Source organism: Mustela lutreola, chromosome X (assembly GCF_030435805.1).
Source record: "Mustela lutreola isolate mMusLut2 chromosome X, mMusLut2.pri, whole genome shotgun sequence".
In the NCBI taxonomy this organism is placed as follows: Eukaryota; Metazoa; Chordata; class Mammalia; order Carnivora; family Mustelidae; genus Mustela; species Mustela lutreola.
In genome coordinates, this window is record NC_081308.1 from 117,702,569 (window position 1) to 117,722,793 (window position 20,225).

The 20,225-nt window shown below is 44.7% G+C and overlaps 1 protein-coding gene across 2 annotated transcripts; it reads left to right on the top strand.

The window, feature by feature from the left end:
* Positions 1–722: 722 nt before the first annotated feature.
* On the top strand, positions 723–18,334 carry HTATSF1 (HIV-1 Tat specific factor 1). Of its 2 annotated transcripts, XM_059157253.1 has the most exons (10): positions 723–953; positions 1,145–1,402; positions 3,127–3,307; positions 3,954–4,001; positions 4,786–4,940; positions 7,073–7,236; positions 8,196–8,295; positions 13,868–13,957; positions 15,069–15,206; positions 16,069–18,334. In XM_059157253.1, exons 2-10 carry the CDS (start codon positions 1,217–1,219, stop codon positions 17,311–17,313), a joined length of 2,307 nt encoding a protein of 768 aa, XP_059013236.1. In that variant the 5' UTR covers positions 723–953; positions 1,145–1,216; the 3' UTR covers positions 17,314–18,334. The 2 variants fall into 2 exon arrangements, with proteins under 2 accessions (XP_059013236.1, XP_059013238.1); XM_059157255.1 differs by lacking the exon at positions 13,868–13,957.
* The last annotated feature ends 1,891 nt before the right edge of the window (positions 18,335–20,225 follow it).

Sequence of the window (20,225 nt, forward strand, 5' to 3'; positions counted from 1 at the left end):
AAATAAAAAACCCGAAGTTACTGGGCCAGTAAAGGTGGTGCTTAGATACTTGGAGGTTTTACGTTTCAGGTTTGGAGCCTGAGCACCTCTGAATCATGGTGTTCAAGAGGAAGGCAGCTGCTGCCCCCCCATTCCCTGTCTTTCCAGATTTGATCTCCAGCCTGAGAAGGTACCAGAGAGATAAAGGAGGGGCCTGAGGCTGGGAAAAGGTTGGTTCCCACCCATCGTTCGTTCATTCATTCATTCATTCACTCACTCACTCACTCACTCACCCAATACGCACTAGACACCACACCCTGTGCTAGGAGCTTAGGCCAAGAACGTGACCAAGAGCCAGCGTCGATCCTAGGGAAATCATAAAGAACAAGCGGTTCCCATGCGGAACGGGGAAAGGAGGCCCAGCTTTTTCTCAGGAACACAAACCCATCCCGCCCGCCCCATCCACTCCCCCAAGATGGCGCCCGCCGAGTGGGAACATTCCCACGCCCCCGGCTGCCACCCGCCGCAGCCCCCGCGGAACCCAAGGTCCCCAGGCACCGCCGGCCCCCGCGCCGCCCCCGCCCCCGCCCCGCCCCGGAGTCCGGGTGGGCTACGGCGCGTGACACGGGCGCGCGACACGGGCGCGCGACCGCCGCGCGCCGCCCCCCGACGCCCCGCCCATAGGACCCAGCACCGCCCGCCCGCCTGCCAGCGTCGGCGCTTGTTGACGCCACTGGAGGCGTGTCGGCGCGACCCGCGACGTCGCGACGTGCCGACAATGGCGACTGCGTCAGCCTGAGCGGGCCTCAGTTTTCCAGCAATCTCCTGACGTTGGCGCGAGGGCCGTGGGGACCGCGGGAGCCGCGGGGGCCGCAGGCGTCTCAAACCCGGTCGGCGGCGGCGGCGGCGCGCGTGCGCGCTCCCGCCACGCCTTGGGTCGAGCCGCTGCGCCGAGGCCCGGTGGAGCGAGCCAGGTGGGCGGCGGCGCGGCGGGGCTGCAAGCTGCGGCGCGCGCGCGCGCGCGGTGGGAGGGCGGGCGGAGCGGGGGGCGGCGCGGGCGCCGGGCGGCCCCGACCTCCCGGGGGCTGCTGGGGCGCCGCTGGGAGGCGTGCCGGGGGGCGGCGGGACGCGGGCCCAGTGCGGCTAACCTCCCTTTCTCTGTTAGCCTTCGGCTGCATCTCGGCCTCAGTGCTCCTCTTTGCTCGCGCAAAGCCTGTCCCTTGCCTAAGTCGGCAACATGAGCGGCAACAACTTGGATGGGAACGACGAGTTTGATGAGCAGTTGCGAATGCAAGAATTGTACGGCGACGCCAAGGACGGCGACACCCAGAAGGATCCCACTGGAGAACCCGATTCTTTCGGGCAGCAGCCTGCTGACACCCCCTATGAGTGGGACCTGGACAAGAAGGCTTGGTTCCCCAAGGTAGGAGAGGGGCACGGGCGCCACTGCAGCGCGGGCCCGCCTGGCCAGCCTCGCGAGGCGCCCCTTTTCCGTTTTCTTTGCTGAGGTCCTGAGTTAGAGCCCCATGGATAGTGACGTTTCTTTTTATTGTTTCTGTTGCAGAACCGATGTATAGAGAAACGTAAATCTTTACAGAGATGTCTTAAATGCGATTTAATTCTTAAGTCTTTTCTATGCCTTGTTAATTTTGTCTGTGAAGGTCACAGTTGGTTATTGCACCGGTGACTGCTTTTTATTGCAAAGAGGAAAAACACCAGGAGCAAATTTAGTAGCTGTTAATCTCAGATAGCCAACCTCACTTACCCTAGGAATTCTGCTATTTGTTTAGCTTACGTACCTTGTGCAAAAGGCAGCTTCTCGGTTTGAAAGAAAGTAGCGGTGTATATCTCTTTAGGGACTGAACTTTGTCTTGCACCTCTCTTTCCTATCAAATTTTGTCCCTAGGCATGTGTGTTTTAACCATGTAACCACAGGCGCAGAACAGGGGTGGAAAAGATCCATGTATATTTGTTTAGAGCGCTTGGAAATTGTTAAGTATTTTATTTCAGCTTCAAAGTAAAGTAACTGGTGTTAACTTGGTTCTGTAAACTTTGGGGTAAAAGTACCCTGTTAATCAAAGTCTCATGTGGGTGGAAAAAGATACTAGGAGCACACTAACGGACTTGCAAGCTGGTAACATAAACCGTGTCTCCATTGTGTAATTCGTTGGCTACCCTTAAAATTATTTATTTCAAGTTTTTTATTTTCCATTGTGTTTCCATTTTTATTTTCCATTCCCTCCACGTTGTTAAATTTATGATTTTGCTTGTACTGGTCGTGCCAGCTTCAGAGCACATTTGGTTTCTGAGTACCTTTAACAGTAGTCTGATAATGGATTGATTTGTGACTGTTATCTTTTTATATTATAGAAACCCATACCTCTTGGAACTGTGAGTTTAAAATTTTCCCCACTCCTGTGTGTGCGCGTAACATTGACCAGAATGAAGGAAGAACTCCTCTATTTCTTTCATTGTGCAACTGTGCTTTATTTTTTTCCCCCCTAAAAGCCAGGAATATAGATGTTGAGTTGAATTCGTTCTTAGTTTCTTCTGACACTAAATGATAGTGTGATTTTAATTAGTGATGGAGTTAAAATAAACATTAGTTTTACAGTTGTTAGCCCCCGTCTCTTTTTATCAGATCAGTTCCGTTCTGCGTGCTGTCTGCCTGTAGATCATCAAATATTTAGTGTGTGTATACTTTTGTGTATCTCTATGCAAAAGAAAAATTGGTGCTGGTATTAGATTATTAGTTGAATGTTGGTTTTTGTTCTGTTTTATTGTTATCTGGTATTTCCTTTATTGTATGTACTTGTAGCCTTAGTCAGGTAGACTGTAGAGTGATTTATAAATGAAGCAACAAGAAAACGTGCCAACATCACTTAAAATGCCAGTAGTATCTTAAAATTTTGTGCTGATAACCCAAATACCCATTTCTTATTTTTTTAAATCATTTTATGCACATTTTTCACCTAAGGTGACTACTCTGGCACTTACACCATTTACTACAACCGTTATCTGCAGAAGCACTTCTGTGTTCAGTTGTATAAACAAATATGCTGAAATTTAACACTGTGTAAACTTTTTATGGGAAGAAATCATTTTTGAATTTCTGTTATCTGTGTGTGTATTGAATTTTTTGTTTAGATCACTGAGGATTTCATTGCTACGTATCAGGCCAATTATGGCTTTTCTAACGATGGGGCATCTAGCTCTACTGCAGATGTACAAGAAGTCAGTGCTAGGACTGCAGAAGAACCTCCACAAAGAAAAACCCCTGAACCCAGTGATCCCAAAAAGAAGGGAGAAAAGAGAAAGGCCGAATCAGGCAAGTGGATTTAGCTTGAAAAACAGGAATGTGAAAATTTTAAATGTTAGTATGTGTATATTTGGTTACTGTTTGGAAAATTATAGTAGGTTGAAGGAACCATAAGATGAGGGGTTTTTAAAAATTATTTGGGTTCATATAGTGACTCTCACACTAACTTGTGGGCATTGGGTAGGCTGTTTCAGTTCTGTGCCTCCGTTTTTTCCTTTGCAAAATAGAGCTGTTATCAAAAGTTCTGTTTGTAAGATAATTTTCTTATATTTTTAAAGCTTAATTAAATTGAACTCAAGGCAGTTTTGCCTCAGCTTGGCCATGTCTAACACAGTAGATTGGAGTCAGAAGCAACTTACGCATGCAGGGCCTAAAGTCAGTGCAAAGATGAGGTTTTTTTTCTTTTTAAGGTAGTACCAGAATCATAAAGAACCAGGATAACTAGCCATCCTTTTGTAGACAGGGCTTTTAAACTAATCTAATGTCCAAAGATCCAAATACTTTGAAAGCTGGACAGTGATTTGAGTTAGTCTCTCTTGTTCTAAGGGTAAGAAAAATCCTGGAAGTTTCAAGAAACTACTGCATTGTCAAGATTTCATAATGTGACTCTTAACCTTTTCTTGCATGTGTTTTCTTTTTTAATTTTGATTTTTAGGATGGTTTCACGTTGAAGAAGACAGAAATACAAATGTATATGTGTCTGGTATGTGCACTTTTAAGTTTTTATTTGTTTATTTTAAGTAGGCTCCACACCCACCATGGGGTGTGAACTCACCACCCTTAGACCAAGAGTTGTGCTCTACCAACTGAGCCAGCCAGGTGCCCCTCCCACCTCTTTTAAACAGATTTAGAGTAGAAAATACTTGATGGTTTGAGATTTTTCATGAAGTGGTTTATACTTTTCAACTTCTCTAAAATCTATTTTTTATCATTGTGCCCTTTTTTTTCATTCAGCAGTTGACATTTGCATTTTTATTACAAAACTAAGAAACATGACAAGCATACAATTTTGTATGCCATCCTTTCTGTCTGCTGTAGGTAACTTAGGGCAGTCTGCCCCTATAGTGGTAGAAGGCTTAAGCAGAACACGATATTTTTAAAAGATTTCATTTATTTATTTGAGAGAGAGACACACAGCGAGAGAGGGATCACAAGCAGGGGGAGTGGGAGAGAGAGAAGCCAGCTTCCCGCTAAGCAGAGAACCTGACACAGGACTCTATCCCAGGACCCCGGGATCGTGACCTGAGCCGAAGGCAGATGCTTAATGACTGAGCCACCCAGGCAGCCCGCAAAACATGATTTTAGTATATACTTGAAGACATTAAAACATGACATTTCTTCAATTCTCTAGGTGTGAGATTTTTTTATAGACATTTAGAAAATCAGATTTGAGCTCATCTAAATTGTAGATTTCTAATTGGTAGAATGCTTAAGTAACCTACACTGTTACTGTACATGCCTTTGTGATTTTCTCCCTAATGTTACAGGTTTGCCTCCAGACATTACAGTGGATGAATTTATACAGCTCATGTCCAAGTTTGGCATTATTATGAGAGATCCTCAAACGGAAGAATTTAAGGTCAAACTGTACAAAGATAATCAAGGAAATCTTAAAGGAGATGGTCTTTGCTGTTATTTGAAGGTCAGTTATGTGGTCAGATACGTTTTTTGTATTTCCATTTATAACTCAGGAATCAGGGCTATAATTTCGTATAAATGATAACCAAGAAAGAACTACACAGAACGGGATGTGAAGAAAACTAAAATTTCAGATTGTGCCAGTGTGTATCGCATTCGTGAGGTTATTTATTCGTAGTAAGAAAATACGTTCTCAGGCCAAGGTATTATGTAAGTTATGTGCCTGAAGTGCTTCTTTTGTCTTGAAAGAATTCTCACCACAGAGATCTCTTTAGGACTCTGTCGTATATAATTGACTCAGAACACATTTTAAAAATCTACAAAGAAAAGAAAGCCGGTAACATTTCATTTACCCACTGGAATGAATGAGACCGGGATTCGGCAAACTCTAGCCTGCTGCTTATTTTTGTAAATATGGTTTTATCAAACGCGGCAACATTCCTTCGTTCCTTGACTTGTTCGGCAGGGGCTGCTTTTGTGTTTCAGCGCATACCACATGGCCCGCAAAGCCTAAAATACTAACTGGCCCTTTACAAAAATGTTTTCTGAGCCTTGAATTCAGCTGTGAAGGAGAGGATAGCCGTGCCTGCTCTTTGAAATGTATTTGGAATGGGAGAGAAGAGAGATCGGTATTAATAGAAATTTGCAGAACTTGACGTGTTCGTGGCCCCATCAGTTAATTGCACGGGGAAAGCTCAGTCAAAGATAGGCACCGTTTCCAGAACCTCTCTCACCTTAGGGGTATGTTTTATGCATTATCGTAGAATGCAGGAGAAATGTGCACAATGATGATGTGTACCTATGTCATGGAAGGTGAAGATAATTACAAAGTAAAATCAAACTTACTAAACAACAGGACCAACACCACAGGTGTGTTGTTGAGGGTACAGCATTTCGGTGAAATCAGAAAGGGGTAGGGTGAAGCCAACAGCTTTTGAATCTGGTTCTTGAATGTGAATGGGCCCATCCATGAGTGTGGCCGAAGGAGAGTTGAGAGTTTTACATGTTCTTCAAGGGTTATTAAAAATCTGTGAATAGATGCTTAGGCAGTTTGATTGGATTTTCTACTTTTTTAAAGAGGAAAAAATGGAGTTTTGAGTAAGTGGATAAAAAATACAAGATTGGCCAACCAGTGAGTTAAGTTCCAAAAAAATAGAACTAAGGGACACCTGGGTGGCTCAGTCGATTAAACATCTGACCCTTGGTTTCAGATCAGGTCATGATTTCAGGGTTGTGAGATGGAGCCCCACGTTGGGCTCTGTGCTCGCTGTGGAGTCTTCCCTCTTTCTCCCCTCTGCTCTTCCCCCCCCCTCCTCCTTCCCTCCCCCCCCTCCTTCCCTCCCCCCCCTCCTTCCCTCCCCCCCCTCCTTCCCTCCCCCCCCTCCTTCCCTCCCCCTCACCCACTCACGCTCACATGCTCACGGCCATCCACTGTCTCTCTAAATACAATCTTTTAAAGATACACAATTGTTCTAAGATCCATACTGTGCAGTTAAGTTCAGTTATTTTTTGTTTTCCTCGGGTCCTCAGATCTTTGACTCTCCTAGGGCTGACAGGATCCACAAATGTATTTAATATACAAGTCGTCAGATAATCATCTTCACATTGTGTCACAGACCTACATTTTAATAGGTGAACAAAGGAGTGAAAGGCTGGCTGTGCTATCCCCAGTTCTTTGAGTCATCTAGTCTTTTAAGAAGGAATACTTTAGAATTTTAAAACTGGAATGTACCTTAGAAATCACACAAGTCCATCTGCCTCCTTGAGAAATTGAGACTCCAAGAGGCAGTACTAACTATTCAGTAATAATGTAATTTACTGAGCACCTGCTGTATGCCAGTCCCTATCCTTCATGTGCATTCTTCCATTTGATTTTGTCAAGAACCCTGCAAAGAAGGCATTTCTCTTCCCATTTTACGAAGAAATTGAAAAACTTGCCAGGTTCACAAAGCTGGTTGAGGACAGCTGTGTCTAGAGTGCAGGTTTCCTGATAAGGCAAACTAGAGTTCTTTATCTCAAAGGAGGTAGTTATGATGAAATCTTTATTGTGTGTATAGTCTCGTTCGTCCAAAAAAACCTCCCAGAGTTTCATTGCAGCATGTAAATTCCTGACTCTCTCATTTTACCTTTACAAAGAGGGAATCTGTGGATCTCGCATTAAAACTTTTGGATGAAGATGAAATTAGAGGCTACAAATTACATGTTGAAGTGGCCAAGTTTCAGCTGAAGGGGGAATACGATGCCTCAAAGAAGAAGAAGAAGTGCAAGGACTACAAGAAAAAGCTGTCTCTGCAACAGAAGTTTGTGTCGTTTTTCCCTTTTTGAAAGATTTCATATAAATATCCTAGAGTATGTCTTTGGTATAGCCCCCTACCTAGTTCTGTTCCATCAGATGTATGTATATATTATTTTCAAAGAATTTCATTAGATCATCAGAAACCTTCAGTTATCTGTACTGTAGAATGATCTGGCAATGGCAAGTTTTTTTTTCCCTTTTCTGGGGCATTTACTCCTAATACCACATGGGCTTCAGTGAGATGAGAGGGCCATCTCTTTGGAAGAAGTCGAACATCAGACCAAACAGAATAGTTTAGGCTTGTGTAGCAGAGCCCTTCGTTCGTTTTTGATGTGGATTGACAGCAGCTCCCCTGGGAGCTAAAGCATTAAGTACTTTCTTTTATCAGAGTGGGTTCTGAGAACATTTCTAACATTGCTCAAACCAAAGATACAGCGATCACACAAGAGTTGAGTTGTGATTGCCTGTAGTTTTTACAGGGATAGTTAGACTAGATCCCTACCAATTTTATATAAACACCTGTCCAGTAAAATTTAAGATTGCGTAACAGGGTAGTTTTACATACTTCAGTGTGATCATAAAATGCCTAAAAACCAATACAATTTTGAACTTACTTTTTGCCCTCAAAGTGTAGTCGTGCATACCAGACAGAACAGAAATACTAAATAATTGGCACTTTCCCGTAAGAGTCTTATTAGAATGTTTGTAACCAGACTGCAGTTCCGAGAAAAGATCCACTCCAGGGATTTCAGACCCTGGGTCCGTCTTTGAGCCGCCCCCATCACTGTACTACTTCAAAAAGTCTCCCAGTGGGAACTGGGACTAACCTACATACGGGTATTTTGGAATCAAATAATTAGTATCATTAAGTACTCGATAAAGGAGGATTGTAGCAGCTCCTTTTCTCCTCTCCCACAAGGATGAAACAAAATTGAGTTTCTTGTTCCTGCTTTATCACATCAGGCAGTTGGACTGGAGACCTGAGAGACGGGCTGGCCCATCCCGAATGCGCCACGAGCGAGTCGTCATCATCAAAAATATGTTCCATCCGATGGATTTTGAGGTAGGAGGTGATATTCCCGCTGATGGAAATGTTGATGTGCTTTCTTTCAAGGGAGCCCAAAGCTTGCCTCGCCCCCGTGTTGCTCCTGCCCCAATCCTACACAACCACATAGCTGGCAAGGTAGGAAAATAGAGCGAAGTAAGAGTCCGTCAGAGTGTCCTTCTAGTTCCCCAGGGAACACCATTTAATGCCCACACTCTGGCTGCATGTGGCAGCGACTTGAGGAAATCATTATAAAAACATGATCACTGAATGATTTCTGGGCACTGCTTGCGGATGTTGAGTGCATTTCCCCAAGGACAGGCTGGTTTCGGTGGGGGGTCATTTCCCACTTGCAAATGGGAACTTCACTTTGGGACTATAAATCTGATCCTTAAAACAAAAAACAACAACAGCAACAAAAAAACACCTCGGGTTCACCATTTAAATAGCGACTCCCGATATTTAAATGGTGATGGTGGCTTTTCGAGACCTGACTTGTACATAGTGTTTTCGTGGCTGTCGGGAGGACTTCATGATACTTACTGTCCGTGTAAACTTCTTACTAAGAGCAGCAAGTGAACGTAACAGCAGAACGAGGTGCTCGGGGGCGCGGGAGGTGTACAAGGCCTAGACCGCCGCCGCGGCGCCTTGCGCTGCCTCCTGCCTCTTACTCTGGTCGGTGTTTCCCACAGACCCGTGGCTGCATTTGTGGAAAAACAAGGCTTTATTCTCTGCCTGGAATCTGAAAGTAACGATCACCAGCTACACTCGAGATAGTGAAAGGCAACAAGTAACCATAAAGAGAACACATGAGAAAAAAACAATTTCGTACTGTACCACTCCAGGTTTACAAATGATCTGGTTGCACCTGAAGCCCCCTCTTAGTCCTTCTGTGCATGGAAACAGTGAGAACACCAGTTTCATTGTAGCGCCTTCGGAGAGGACCCCCTAGTGGTCTGTAGAGCTTGTCCGGGCCAGTAGTGATATGATAGGGTTCAGGGTGTACCCTGGGTTCTCGGTGTACCCATGGGGTCTGCGTATCTCGAGGTCCCTGGAGAGATATATGTGGTCACTTTGTAACATTGGATGTCCCTCCTGGGCAGAATTCTGAAGACTCTTGAAACAGTCTTTGAAACATTCTCCCTGCTAGGCAGGGATTTGAGAGGAGTTTGTAACTGGATCAGGGTGTCTGGTCCGCTAGCTGCGGGTCCGGATTTCTTACAGTTCGTCTCATTTTATCTGCCACGTAAATAACTGCCTTTTTCAAAATTACATGACCTGTTAACGTCTATGACTTAACCTCCTTGATGCATGCGTTCCGTACTTGCAATGCTCGAATGTGAATGTTACTGCAAACTTAAGGCGAATGATCTGGAGCCTCGGTAAGTAGAAGTCTGTTGCATAATTAGGTATGTGTGTTTTGCCCCCTGCCTTGCTCATTGACCACGTAACCTGAATCTGGCGATTACATTGTGCAGACCTCGTTTTCCCAAGCTTCACGAGCATCCTTTCCTCCGGAAAGCCACCTTCACTTTATTTTGACCCCAACAAATTCCTGCAGTGGATCGCTTTAAGGGTAGAAGGTTCACGCTTGTAACCTCTTTGTTCTTTTTTCAAACGCTCTTAACTGTTTTTTCGTGTAAACTTCACCTTGGAGTTACAGAGCCTTTAAATTACCTGTTGAGCCTAAGTCCTCTTACACTTCTATTTTCATTTATACCAGTTTGAAAACCTGTTCATAACGTTTATCATTACCCGAAATAACCGGCTCTCCTCTGCTAGAATGTGAGCTCCGTGAGAGCCAGGGGTCCGCCCCCTCGTTTGCTGTCGGATTCGCAGCGGTTAGAATTCTGCCTGGTATACAGTAGACCCTCAATACGCATGTATTTTACAGACCCTCAATATTTATATGAAGAAAAAGTGAAAGAATGATTGCACAAGAGCCCTGTTACGAGGCAGAGTCCTTTGCCTCACTCCTTGGATAACACGTTGTCTCTTGAGCATCTTTGCAAATGAAGGAAATCATTTCGGGTGCTGTCCCTGTCCGCCTGTCTGCCTGCCCTTGTGCGGTCTGCCAGCTCCATGAGAGCCTGGCAGACAGAGGGATTTGTCATGCGTTGGGTGGTTTTGGGTTTTGTTTTTTTTTTTTTAAAGGTTGATTTATTTGCTTTAGAAGAGAGAGCGAGCGTGCACGCGAGCCAGGGGGAGGGCAGAGGGAGAAAGAGAAAGTGCTTGGTTTTTGTTCCTGGTCTCTGCGGACCTGAACTTCAAAGTGCGTCAGTATAAATCTCTCCAGCGTAGTGACTGTCCAGTGGGGTAGACTCCGGCCGCATGTGGTTATTTAAATGTAACCGAAATGAAAGAAAGCTTGAATGGAATTCCTCAGTTCTGCCAGCCCTTTGTATCCGATAATGCGGATTCGTATTTGTTACCGCAGGAAGTTCTGTTGGACACCGCTGGTGTAGACGCTGTAGGACTTGTACGGGTGTGAGGCCAGAAAATGTGCTACTGAGGGGAGTGTTTGACTGGACTAAAGATTCCATGTGAAAGCAGAAACAGACTTGTCGGGTTCCCGGGGTGTCAGAAAGAAACTAGATTTTAGGGGGCAGGTGCAATGTATTTTCACCCCACAAACAGTTGACCAGCGTGAGAAGCAAAATACCTAAAAATACTCTTTGGTTATCAGGGTGAACAATGCAAAGGCTAATATTTTTAAGGTAACTTCAGAGGGTTTTCAATATTTAATTCAAAGCCTTATTTAAAAAGGAATGCCTGGGGGTGCCTGGCTGTCTTGGGCAGGAGAGTGTATGATGCTTGATCTCGGGTTTGTGGGTTCAAGCCCCACGCGGGATACAGACATTACTGTAAAAAATCAATAAACTTTAAAAAATAAGTAAGTAAAACTGCATACTTGGCCAGTTTGAGTACTAGGAGTGGATGAACCAAAACTGTGTGTTGCAGATGTGAGTTTCTCATTCTCCACACCAGCACTGGCCAACAAACCCAATGTGAGCCACACGCGTAGCTTAGATTTTTCCAGGAGCCGCAGTTTAACTAGAACACAAAATAGGGGAAATAGCTCTTAATAATGAACTTTATTTAACCCAATATAACCAAAATATTTTTAATTTTAACATGTGATATAAAAATACTAACGAGTTACATTGTTAAACTTTTGGTACTAATCTTCAAAATCTGGTGTTCGTGTCACACTTGGAACACACCTGAATGGGAACTAGCCACATTTTAAGTGCTCAGTGGCCACATGTGGTTAGTGGCCACCGTCATGGCCAGTTTAAGTTTAGATTGGAAAGGAAAGAGAAATATGGTTTATTTCTTCTGGGAAAACAGACCACCACCACCACCCCCCCAAAAAATTAGGAGTGTTGAGCAAGAAAGTTTCGATGCATCTGTCTGATTTTCATCTCAAGTCTGTTGCTTGCCAAGTGTTATGTTCAAAAATTTTCCATTCTTAGCTATGTTAAAGAGTTTTCCTAGAGGAGGGGATTATTATTGTTAAGCTTCAGGCTACTACACAGCAGTGACGCTGTATTAGCTTTTCAAGCTGGTATAAATGAAAACGGAAGTGTAGGAAGATTTTGGCTAAAATCTGATATCCTTGTAGAAAAAGTGCTGAGACTTTGCTACAGAAATAGAGTGAGTGGTGCGCCCCCCCTACACACAATGGAATCACACTTAAATTTGTTAAATATTTTGAAATAGTATTTTGTATGTTTTTACTATAATACTGATTTCCCTTGGTGAATAAAGTTAAGGTATTTGGAGTGGTTTTTTCTAACTCTAAAAAAGCTTTTTATTGACTATTCACCATGTGGAAACACCTGTGCTGGGTTCTGTGAGGCAGATGAAACATTTAGACCAAATTCCTGCCTTCGCAAAGCACACAGTCTGATAGCAGCTGACCCCCCCCCCCCCCACACACACACACCCCTCAAGGCCACCACATGCCTTTTATGCTCCGGTTCCCATTCCTCTCAACAGCATCTTCTCCAAAATGAGGTTTTATAAGTGGGGGCAATCCAGCTGTACTTTTAGAAGGCTCCGATTTCTAGGATTCTCTTTTATTTTAAATTTGATGTCAGTATCTGCCTGCCAGCTCTTTATTTTTGCTTTTTGAGAGAACTTTAGGAGGGAAAAGGCACTTTTTTTGTTGTTCTTTGCAGTTCTTCTTTAGTTGGTGAGGAAAATAAAAACCTATGAGCAAGATGAAGTTAAATGTTTCCTAAAAAGCATAAGTCTACTCCAGTAGAAGTTCATATGTAGGATGTTTTGTTTATATGTGTGTGTAGTTGCAATTCAGGTCACTAATGTAACGTTTTGTGAGCCCTTTTCATGCACTGGGACTTGCAGAGAGACAGGCTAATTCCTCCAGGTGATCTGAAGTCCTTTTGTTGTGGGTCAGAGAGTCCACCCAAACCCAGGACCACCAGAAGCAACAGCATTTGAATGCTCCTAATAGACTCACAGTTGCAAGAAATCAACAGCTTAAGAATGTATTATTTTTTATTTATTTTTTAATTTTTTTAAAGTTTTTTTTAAGATTTTTTTTTTTTTATTTGACAGAGATCACAAGTAGGCAGAGAGAGAGAGGAGGAAGCAGGCTCCCTGCTGAGCAGAGAGCCCAATGCGGGGCTGGATCCCAGGGCCCTGGGATCATGACCTGAGCTGAAGGCAGAAGCTTAACCTGCTGAGCCACCCAGGGGCCCCAAGAATGTATTTTTTAAAAGATTTTATTCATTTGAGAGCGAGCGAGCACACAAGCAGGAGTTGGGGAGGGGGCGGGTGCCGAGGGAGAGGGAGAAGCAGACTCCCTGCTGAGCAGGGAGCCCAACATGGGGCTTGACCCCAGGACCCTGAGATCACAGCCTGAGCCAAAGGGACGCTTAATGGACTGAGCCCCCCAGGCGCCCCAGGAATGTATTGTGTGCTTATTAGCAGCTCTTTATTTGTGTGGTTCTGTTGCAGTGTGGTAGGAGATGAGATGAACAGGAATCCTTAAAAGGGAGGTTTACCCTGTGAGTTAAAATAGAATCTTGGAAGCACAAAGAACTATCTTAGAACACTTAGTCAATGCAAGGGATAGATGTCTCCCCATTACAGCGTTTCTGTAAATAGGAATCCATGCAAAACCCAAAGCGGAGAGCTCTCTGGTCAGTACAGTCATGATGCCTGTGCAGAACAGGAATTGGCAGCGTCTGACTTTGTATGTGCCGGAGGACCTTTTTCCCGCGCTTACAGCTGCTGTTCTTTGGGATTTCCAGCCCTCCTCCCTCCGGCTCCCCTCCCCTCTGCTCCAGCACGGTCCCGCCGCTGCCCCCCATGCTTAGCCATGCTTAGCCGTTCCCTCCAGCTGGAAGCAGGGCCACCCCTGTAGCAGCGGCTGCAGCCTTGGTGATCTGACGTCATTTGGTTTTGACTTTTTAAAATTTTGGAGCCCGCAGATAAGAGTAACTACTTTTGAGTAAAACCTTTTTCTGTACGCTGGTTTGTCAAAGCAAGAAATTTGATTTCTCAGGGTTTATATTTAAAGAAGGGGGCAGATCTGTTTTAATCGTGTGTATGTTTGCAGGATGATCCATTGGTGCTGAATGAAATCAGAGAAGACCTTCGAGTAGAGTGTTCAAAGTTTGGACAAATTAGGAAGCTCCTTCTCTTTGATGTAAGTTTGTGGCTTAGACAAATGATCCCTAAGCTATTGTTCTTTCCAATTGATAAGTTCTTCCCAGGTGGCAGTGTGTCCCCGACTTTGGATTCATGTTTTTGTATGGTAGGTCTGCTATCTTGTGGTAGTCCTCTGTTAGCAATAATTAGATGAACGTGGATCGGAAGGCAGGGCCTTGGTAGACTCGGTATGTCTCGGTGATTTCCCGTTACTATCACTCTGGAGTATACGATCGGGTGAAAGGAAGTCCGAGAAAGACGTGTGAGACCTTGTGGTTCCCTGTTGGCCCACCTTTCCCCACCTTTGTGAATTATTCTCCTCCTCCATGTTTGAAGAACAACAATCAAGCAAGATATTTGTCTGTTCCCATTCCTACTCTTTGTACTTCCAAGATCAACACCTAATAATGAAAAGAGTCGCCATGTATTGATTGCATATGAGCTACTGTGTGTGTTACCTCCTTTAATCCTCACGATCGTTTGAGGTAGGTGCATACTATTATACCCATTTTACAGATCAGGAAGCTGGAAGTTTTAGAGATTGAGTGAGCTCCTTGCTCAAGGTCATTCCGCTGTTAAGTGGCACAGAGCCAGAATTTAAACCCAGGGCTATTTGACTGGACAGTTCACACTCATTAACAACTATACCATCTTCCTTCTCTTTAGGCGGTGTTGTCAGCAGAAGCATTTCCGAGGTCGCCATGCTTGGTTCTTGCTAAACAAGATTAAGCTAAAGAAGCAGCTAGCTTTGGGGCGCCTGGGTGGCTCAGTCCGTTAAGTGACTGCCTTCTGCTTGGGTCATGGTTGCCGGGTCCTGGGATCAAGCTCTGCATCAGGCTCCCTACTCAGCGGGGAGTCTCCTTCTCCCTCCGTCCCTCCCCCTGCTCATGTGCTCTTCCTCTCTCTCTCTCTTTCAAATAAGTAAATAAAATCTTGAAGAGAAAAGAAGCAGCTAGCTTGAAGTTGCTGGCTGGTGTACAAAGGAAGAATGGCTTCATACATAAAACCTTTAAGCTTAAATCATCAGAAAGAACACTCCTGCGTACCGGTTTTGTCAGATGTGTATGTTTTATTTTCTCATTCATTCCTTCTTTTTCCTCCCTTTCTAGAGACACCCAGATGGTGTGGCCTCTGTGTCCTTCAGGGATCCAGAGGAAGCTGATTATTGTATCCAGACTCTTGACGGAAGGTGGTTCGGGGGCCGTCAAATCACTGCCCAGGCGTGGGATGGAACTACAGATTACCAGGTAAATTCTGCAACTGTCGAGGGCACATAGATTGAATCATTACTGAAAAGCACTGATCTAGTGGTCCTTCAAAATAAATTTTGGGTTCAGTGCAATCTATTTAATGTAACAGTACTTCTGAATTATACTTTGTGTTCAGAACATAGAAAGAAAAATGTTTCAGTCTTTAAGCTTATAAGTGAAGCACGGAGAGAGTTCCAATGTTAACTTTTTCACTGGTGAAACATTTCTGCAGGACTGCAGTATTGGGCATTTTTTTTTAATTTATTTATTTGACAGAGATCACTAGTAGGCAGAGAGGCAGGCAGAGAGAGAGGAAGGGAAGCAGGCTCCCCGCTGAGCAGAGATCCCGATGTGGGGCCTGATGCGGGGCTCGATCCCAGGACCCTGAGATCATGACCTGACCTGAAGGCAGAGGGTTTAACCCACTTGAGCCACCCAGACACCCGGGCATTTTTTTTTAAATGATCTTAAGACCAACTCTAGTGGACTGATACGTAAAGTTTTGAAAACTGAAGATAAGGAAATGCTCTGATTTCCTAAGAAGAGATGCCTTATGAAATCAGGACACTTGTGTCAGTATCAGAAGTATGTAGAGAGGGGTGCCTGGGTGGCTCAGCGGGTTAAAGCCTCTGCCTTCGGCTCAGGTCATGATCCTAGGGTCCTGGGATCGAGCCCTACATCGGGCTCTCTCCTTGGTGGGGAGCCTGCTTCCCTCTCTGCCTGGCTCTCTGCCTACTTGTGATCTCTCTTTGTCAAATAAATAAATAAAATCTTTAAAAAAAAAAAAAAAAAAGGATGTAGAGAGATTACTTCTTTGTGCCCAGAACTTACCTTAATGGCAATTCCCATTTCTCCACAGGTGGAAGAAACCACAAGGGAAAGGGAGGAGAGGCTGAGAGGATGGGAGGCTTTCCTCAATGCTCCCGAGGCCAACAGAGGCCTTCGGCGTTCAAATTCGGTTTGTGCTTCGGAAAGGGCAGGGCCTTCTAGAGTAAGGCATTTTTCAGAGCACCCGAGTACATCAAAAATGAATGCACAAGAAGCCGCCAATGAAATGGCATTCGAAGAACCTATCGATGAAAAGAAGTTTGAAAAAACTGAAGATGGAGGAGAATTAGAAGGCGATGCTTCTGAGAAAGATGCCAAAGAAAGTGGCCCCGAGAAAGAGGCTGAAGAAGGCTGCCCCCAGAAAGAACCTGAAGAAGGTGGCGTCAAGACAGAGTCCGAGGAAGGCTGCCCCAAGAGAGAGCGTGAAGACGACTACCCTGAGAGAGAGCCTGGAGAAGGCAGTCCTGCGAAAGAGTTTGAAGAGGGTAGTCCTAAAACGGAGGCTAAAGAGAATGGCCCCGAACAGGAATCCAAAAAGAAGAAGCTCAAAAATGATTATGAAGAGAATGGCCTTGAAAAGGAATCTGACCAAGATGGCCCCAGCAAAGAGTACGAAGGAGAGGAGAGCCCCCAAAAGGAGTCTGATGAAGACGACTCAGAAAGGGAATCCGAAGAAGATGACTGCTCTGAAAAGCAGTTCGAAGAGGGCTCCGAGAAAGAGTTTGAAGAGAACGGCCTGGAGAAGGATTTTGAGGAGGAGGGCTCCGACAGGGAGTTCGGCGAAAACCTTCTTGATCGGGAGTTCGACGACAATGACTCTGACAAGTCAGAATTTGGAGATAGCAGCTCCGAAAGAGTGTTCGAGGAGGACGTCTCCGAGAGAGAGTTTGACGAAGAGTCCGATGACAAGGAAGAAGGGGAAGACACGTACGAAAAGGTGTTCGATGACGAGTCAGACGAAAAAGAGGACGAAGACTACGCAGATGAAAAGGGGCTCGAAGAAGCTGATGAGAAGATGTTTGAAGACTCAGACGACAAAGAAGACGAGGAAGGAGTCGAGGTAAAGGAAGATGAAGAGGTGGACGAGAAGATGTTCGAAGAAGACGATTCCAACGGGAAGCTGTTTGACGACGACGACGATTCCAGCGAGAAGCTGTTCGACGACTCTGACGAGAGAGGGACAGTGAGGGGCGTGGGGAATGCGAAAGATGAAGGGCCCCTGTCCACGGGCAGCAGCTTCGTCCTCAGCAGCGACGACGACGTCGAAGACATTTAATCCCTTCAACTTGCTTTGTAGGGAGCTTCCTCCATCCGCGTTCAGCCCGCGCTCCGGGGTCATTGCTAGTAGTGCTACATGAACGTGTGCCTAGTGGTAGGAAACCAGCAGAATAACGCATTGAAGTTTTCACTGTTACCTGTACTTGGTGATCTTAAATCTGTGTTAATTGGCCGTTCAGGTAAAACTTCCTAGTATAATGCAAGTCAGCTGGGTACTCGTCCTTTGTCAGATTTGTTAAACGCATGCAGAATAATATTTTTTAAAGTATTCTGATTGAAGTTTGTGATAATTCCAAAATAAAAACAAGTTGTTAATGTGCTGAAACTGGAGAACTGGACTTGCGTTACGTTGCATTTTAAATTCTTGCTGTTGCTTTATTCGTACTGAAGTGTAGTGTTTGTGAGGACTTGATCAAGCTAAAGCTCGTAGGAGTCTTCTTGCTTCCAGCTTCCATCAGCACTTAATCCCCGGTTTCCTCCCTACCCCAGAACATGTTACTAAACTTACAAGGTAAATAACACTCTGGAGTTGTTCCCTGCCTAGTCCTTGTGAGCTACTTTCACTTGTTTTCTTTCCCACCCCCTTGCCGCGAAAACGGACTCTGCGATGTGCGAAAGTCGACTCCCGGAGGTCCCAGCTTCCGGTACTGGAAATACGGAGGAGATTAGAATTCTCCAGTGTACTGTGGGGGCCCCTTGAGAAGCTGAGTGAAGCCATGGGACCTTTCCCCAGAAAAATGTGTGCACACACTACACAGCTTTTTTTGTATACACTTTTCAGAGGTTCATGGGTCCCCGGGAGTTCAAGATCTACTTGTATCATGCATACTTCGGTTTTTTGTTCTAGATACATGGTGCCTAGTACTGTGCTGAGTTGTGTAGTCCCAATAAGAATTGGAGTCTTTCTTGATTGTGCTTTCCAAATTAAGTATTGGTGAATTGACTTCTGCTGTAGCATTAAGAAGTGACTCTCGTGAAGTAGAAGCATTAAAATAAACTGCATTGGTGCTTTTTCATTATACCGTCTGTAAGTGTAATTATTGTCCTTTTCAGACCAAAAAAAAAAAAAAGAGTCCTTGTATTTCAAGCCAAGGCTGAGAATTTAGTGGTTGATGTCTGGGATTTCTTAAAATCTCGGGATTTTCAGGGCACCTGGGTGGCCCAGTGGGTTAAGCCTCTGCCTTCGGCTCAGGTCATGGTCTCAGGGTCCTGGGATGGAGCCCCGCATCAGGCTCTCTGCTCAGCAGGGAGCCTGCTTCTCCCTGTGTCTGCCTGCCTCTCTGCCTACTTGCGCTCTCTCTCACTCTCTCTCTCTCTCTCTCTCTGTCAAATAAAATCTTAAAAAAAAATCTGGACATTTTCACCAAGGACAAATCCATAAGAGCTAAAGAAAGGTAAATACAAAAAAGTGGCAGACCAAACTCTTGTTCCCTTTAAAGGTATAAGCCAGAAGCATTTACACATTCCCTTTATTGGAGGATTGGTTTCTTGAGGGGTGGGCTGCGGCTTCCCTTCCATACTCAGTGGTGGGAACACATTACAACACAGGTGAACTCCCAAGACCGTTGGAAGGAAGCTGTTTCCTTTCTAAATTTGCTCTCATTAATTTGATTGATAGGAAATACTCATGCTCTTTTTATATAAACACCCTGGAAGCAAAGGTCACAAATAGCTGTCAAATGGTAAATGATCTCAGAGGTGATATTGACAGACTTTTAAGAGTCATCCACACACACACAGTCATCCGTTTCCTAAGTAGCTGGGTCTTACTTGTCCCGATGATGGAGGTTTTTGTGAGGCAACATGTCCTGGTAGCCAAAGAACAACAATCCAAGGGGTGGGTTTTAAGCACAGCAAAGCCCAACAATTACATGACAGTCTACCCTTGATGTTCCTTAAGACTATGTTGCTTCTGCAAATATCCAATAATGTATCCCATCAGAAGGCATGAACCAGGAGGGACGGATGCCTTCACAGGGCACGTGTGCCTTGCTGTCTTGAGTGTCTTGCGTAGGAGTAAACTCAAAAAACTCCACATTAGGAGAGCAAGATCTTACCGGCCTTGCAATATTCACAAGATATTTGAAGTTATTCCTGCTTTCTACAAAAGAAACCTGACAGGGCAAATTTGGAGTAATTTCTTGCAAAGTTCTCTGTTTCTCTCCTTCCGTGATAATAACCCTGGGCTCTTTCTGAAGCCCCAGGGGGCCAAATCTGGTCCATTTGGAAGCCACTGCCTCTTCCTTTTAAGAGAAATTATTTTTCTGGTATCAATAATTTGGGTATTCTGACGCTTGGAGACCTGGTAGGAGTTAGCAGATTTTCTGAATATGCCTTTCTCAAATAATGTGAATCTTTAAGTAAACCCACCATTTCAAAGGAATGCCCAAAAGTGCTCTTAATTCATTTGAGCAAAGCCAGGGCTTGGGGAGTAGGAAGAGACTTTTAAATGTGCCCCTTGTGAGTATTAGCCAGTATTCTTACATACTAGCTTTTCCTTAATGGAGTCTCACAAGCTGCGTGCCGTTTTGTTGCTGTTTAGACAGTGACTTCATTTAATATAGACCGCTCGGATGATTTTGCCTCTTAACCACACCTCATTTACATGACCGCCTTGTTGATCTCTAAGTAAAATACTAGCCCGATGTAGGAAAACAAAATTACAATTAGCCCTTCATAAAAATCACAAGTCCAGAACTGCAGGCAGCCTGAAATCCTGGACACCAGTTATCACGGCTGTTTGAGAAACAGCTGTTTGAGAAAAATACTTCGTGGTTTGAAGTTTACTTTGAGGTAAACTTAGAAACCGAGTCCCACGGATGTGTCTTTTCATTCGGAACCAAGAGGATTCCGCTGTCGTGGGATGTCTGACGCATTACACGCACACAGAGACCAAAAGCAGGGCAGCGC

Excerpts from the sequence above, each read along its gene's own strand:
- HTATSF1 (XM_059157253.1), top strand. The coding sequence starts at position 1,217 with ATGAGCGGCAACAACTTGGATGGGAACGACGAGTTTGATGAGCAGTTG. Across the intron at positions 3,308-3,953 it reads AAAGAGAAAGGCCGAATCAG|GATGGTTTCACGTTGAAGAA; the intron begins GCAAGTGGATTT and ends TTTGATTTTTAG. Across the intron at positions 4,002-4,785 it reads TACAAATGTATATGTGTCTG|GTTTGCCTCCAGACATTACA; the intron begins GTATGTGCACTT and ends CTAATGTTACAG.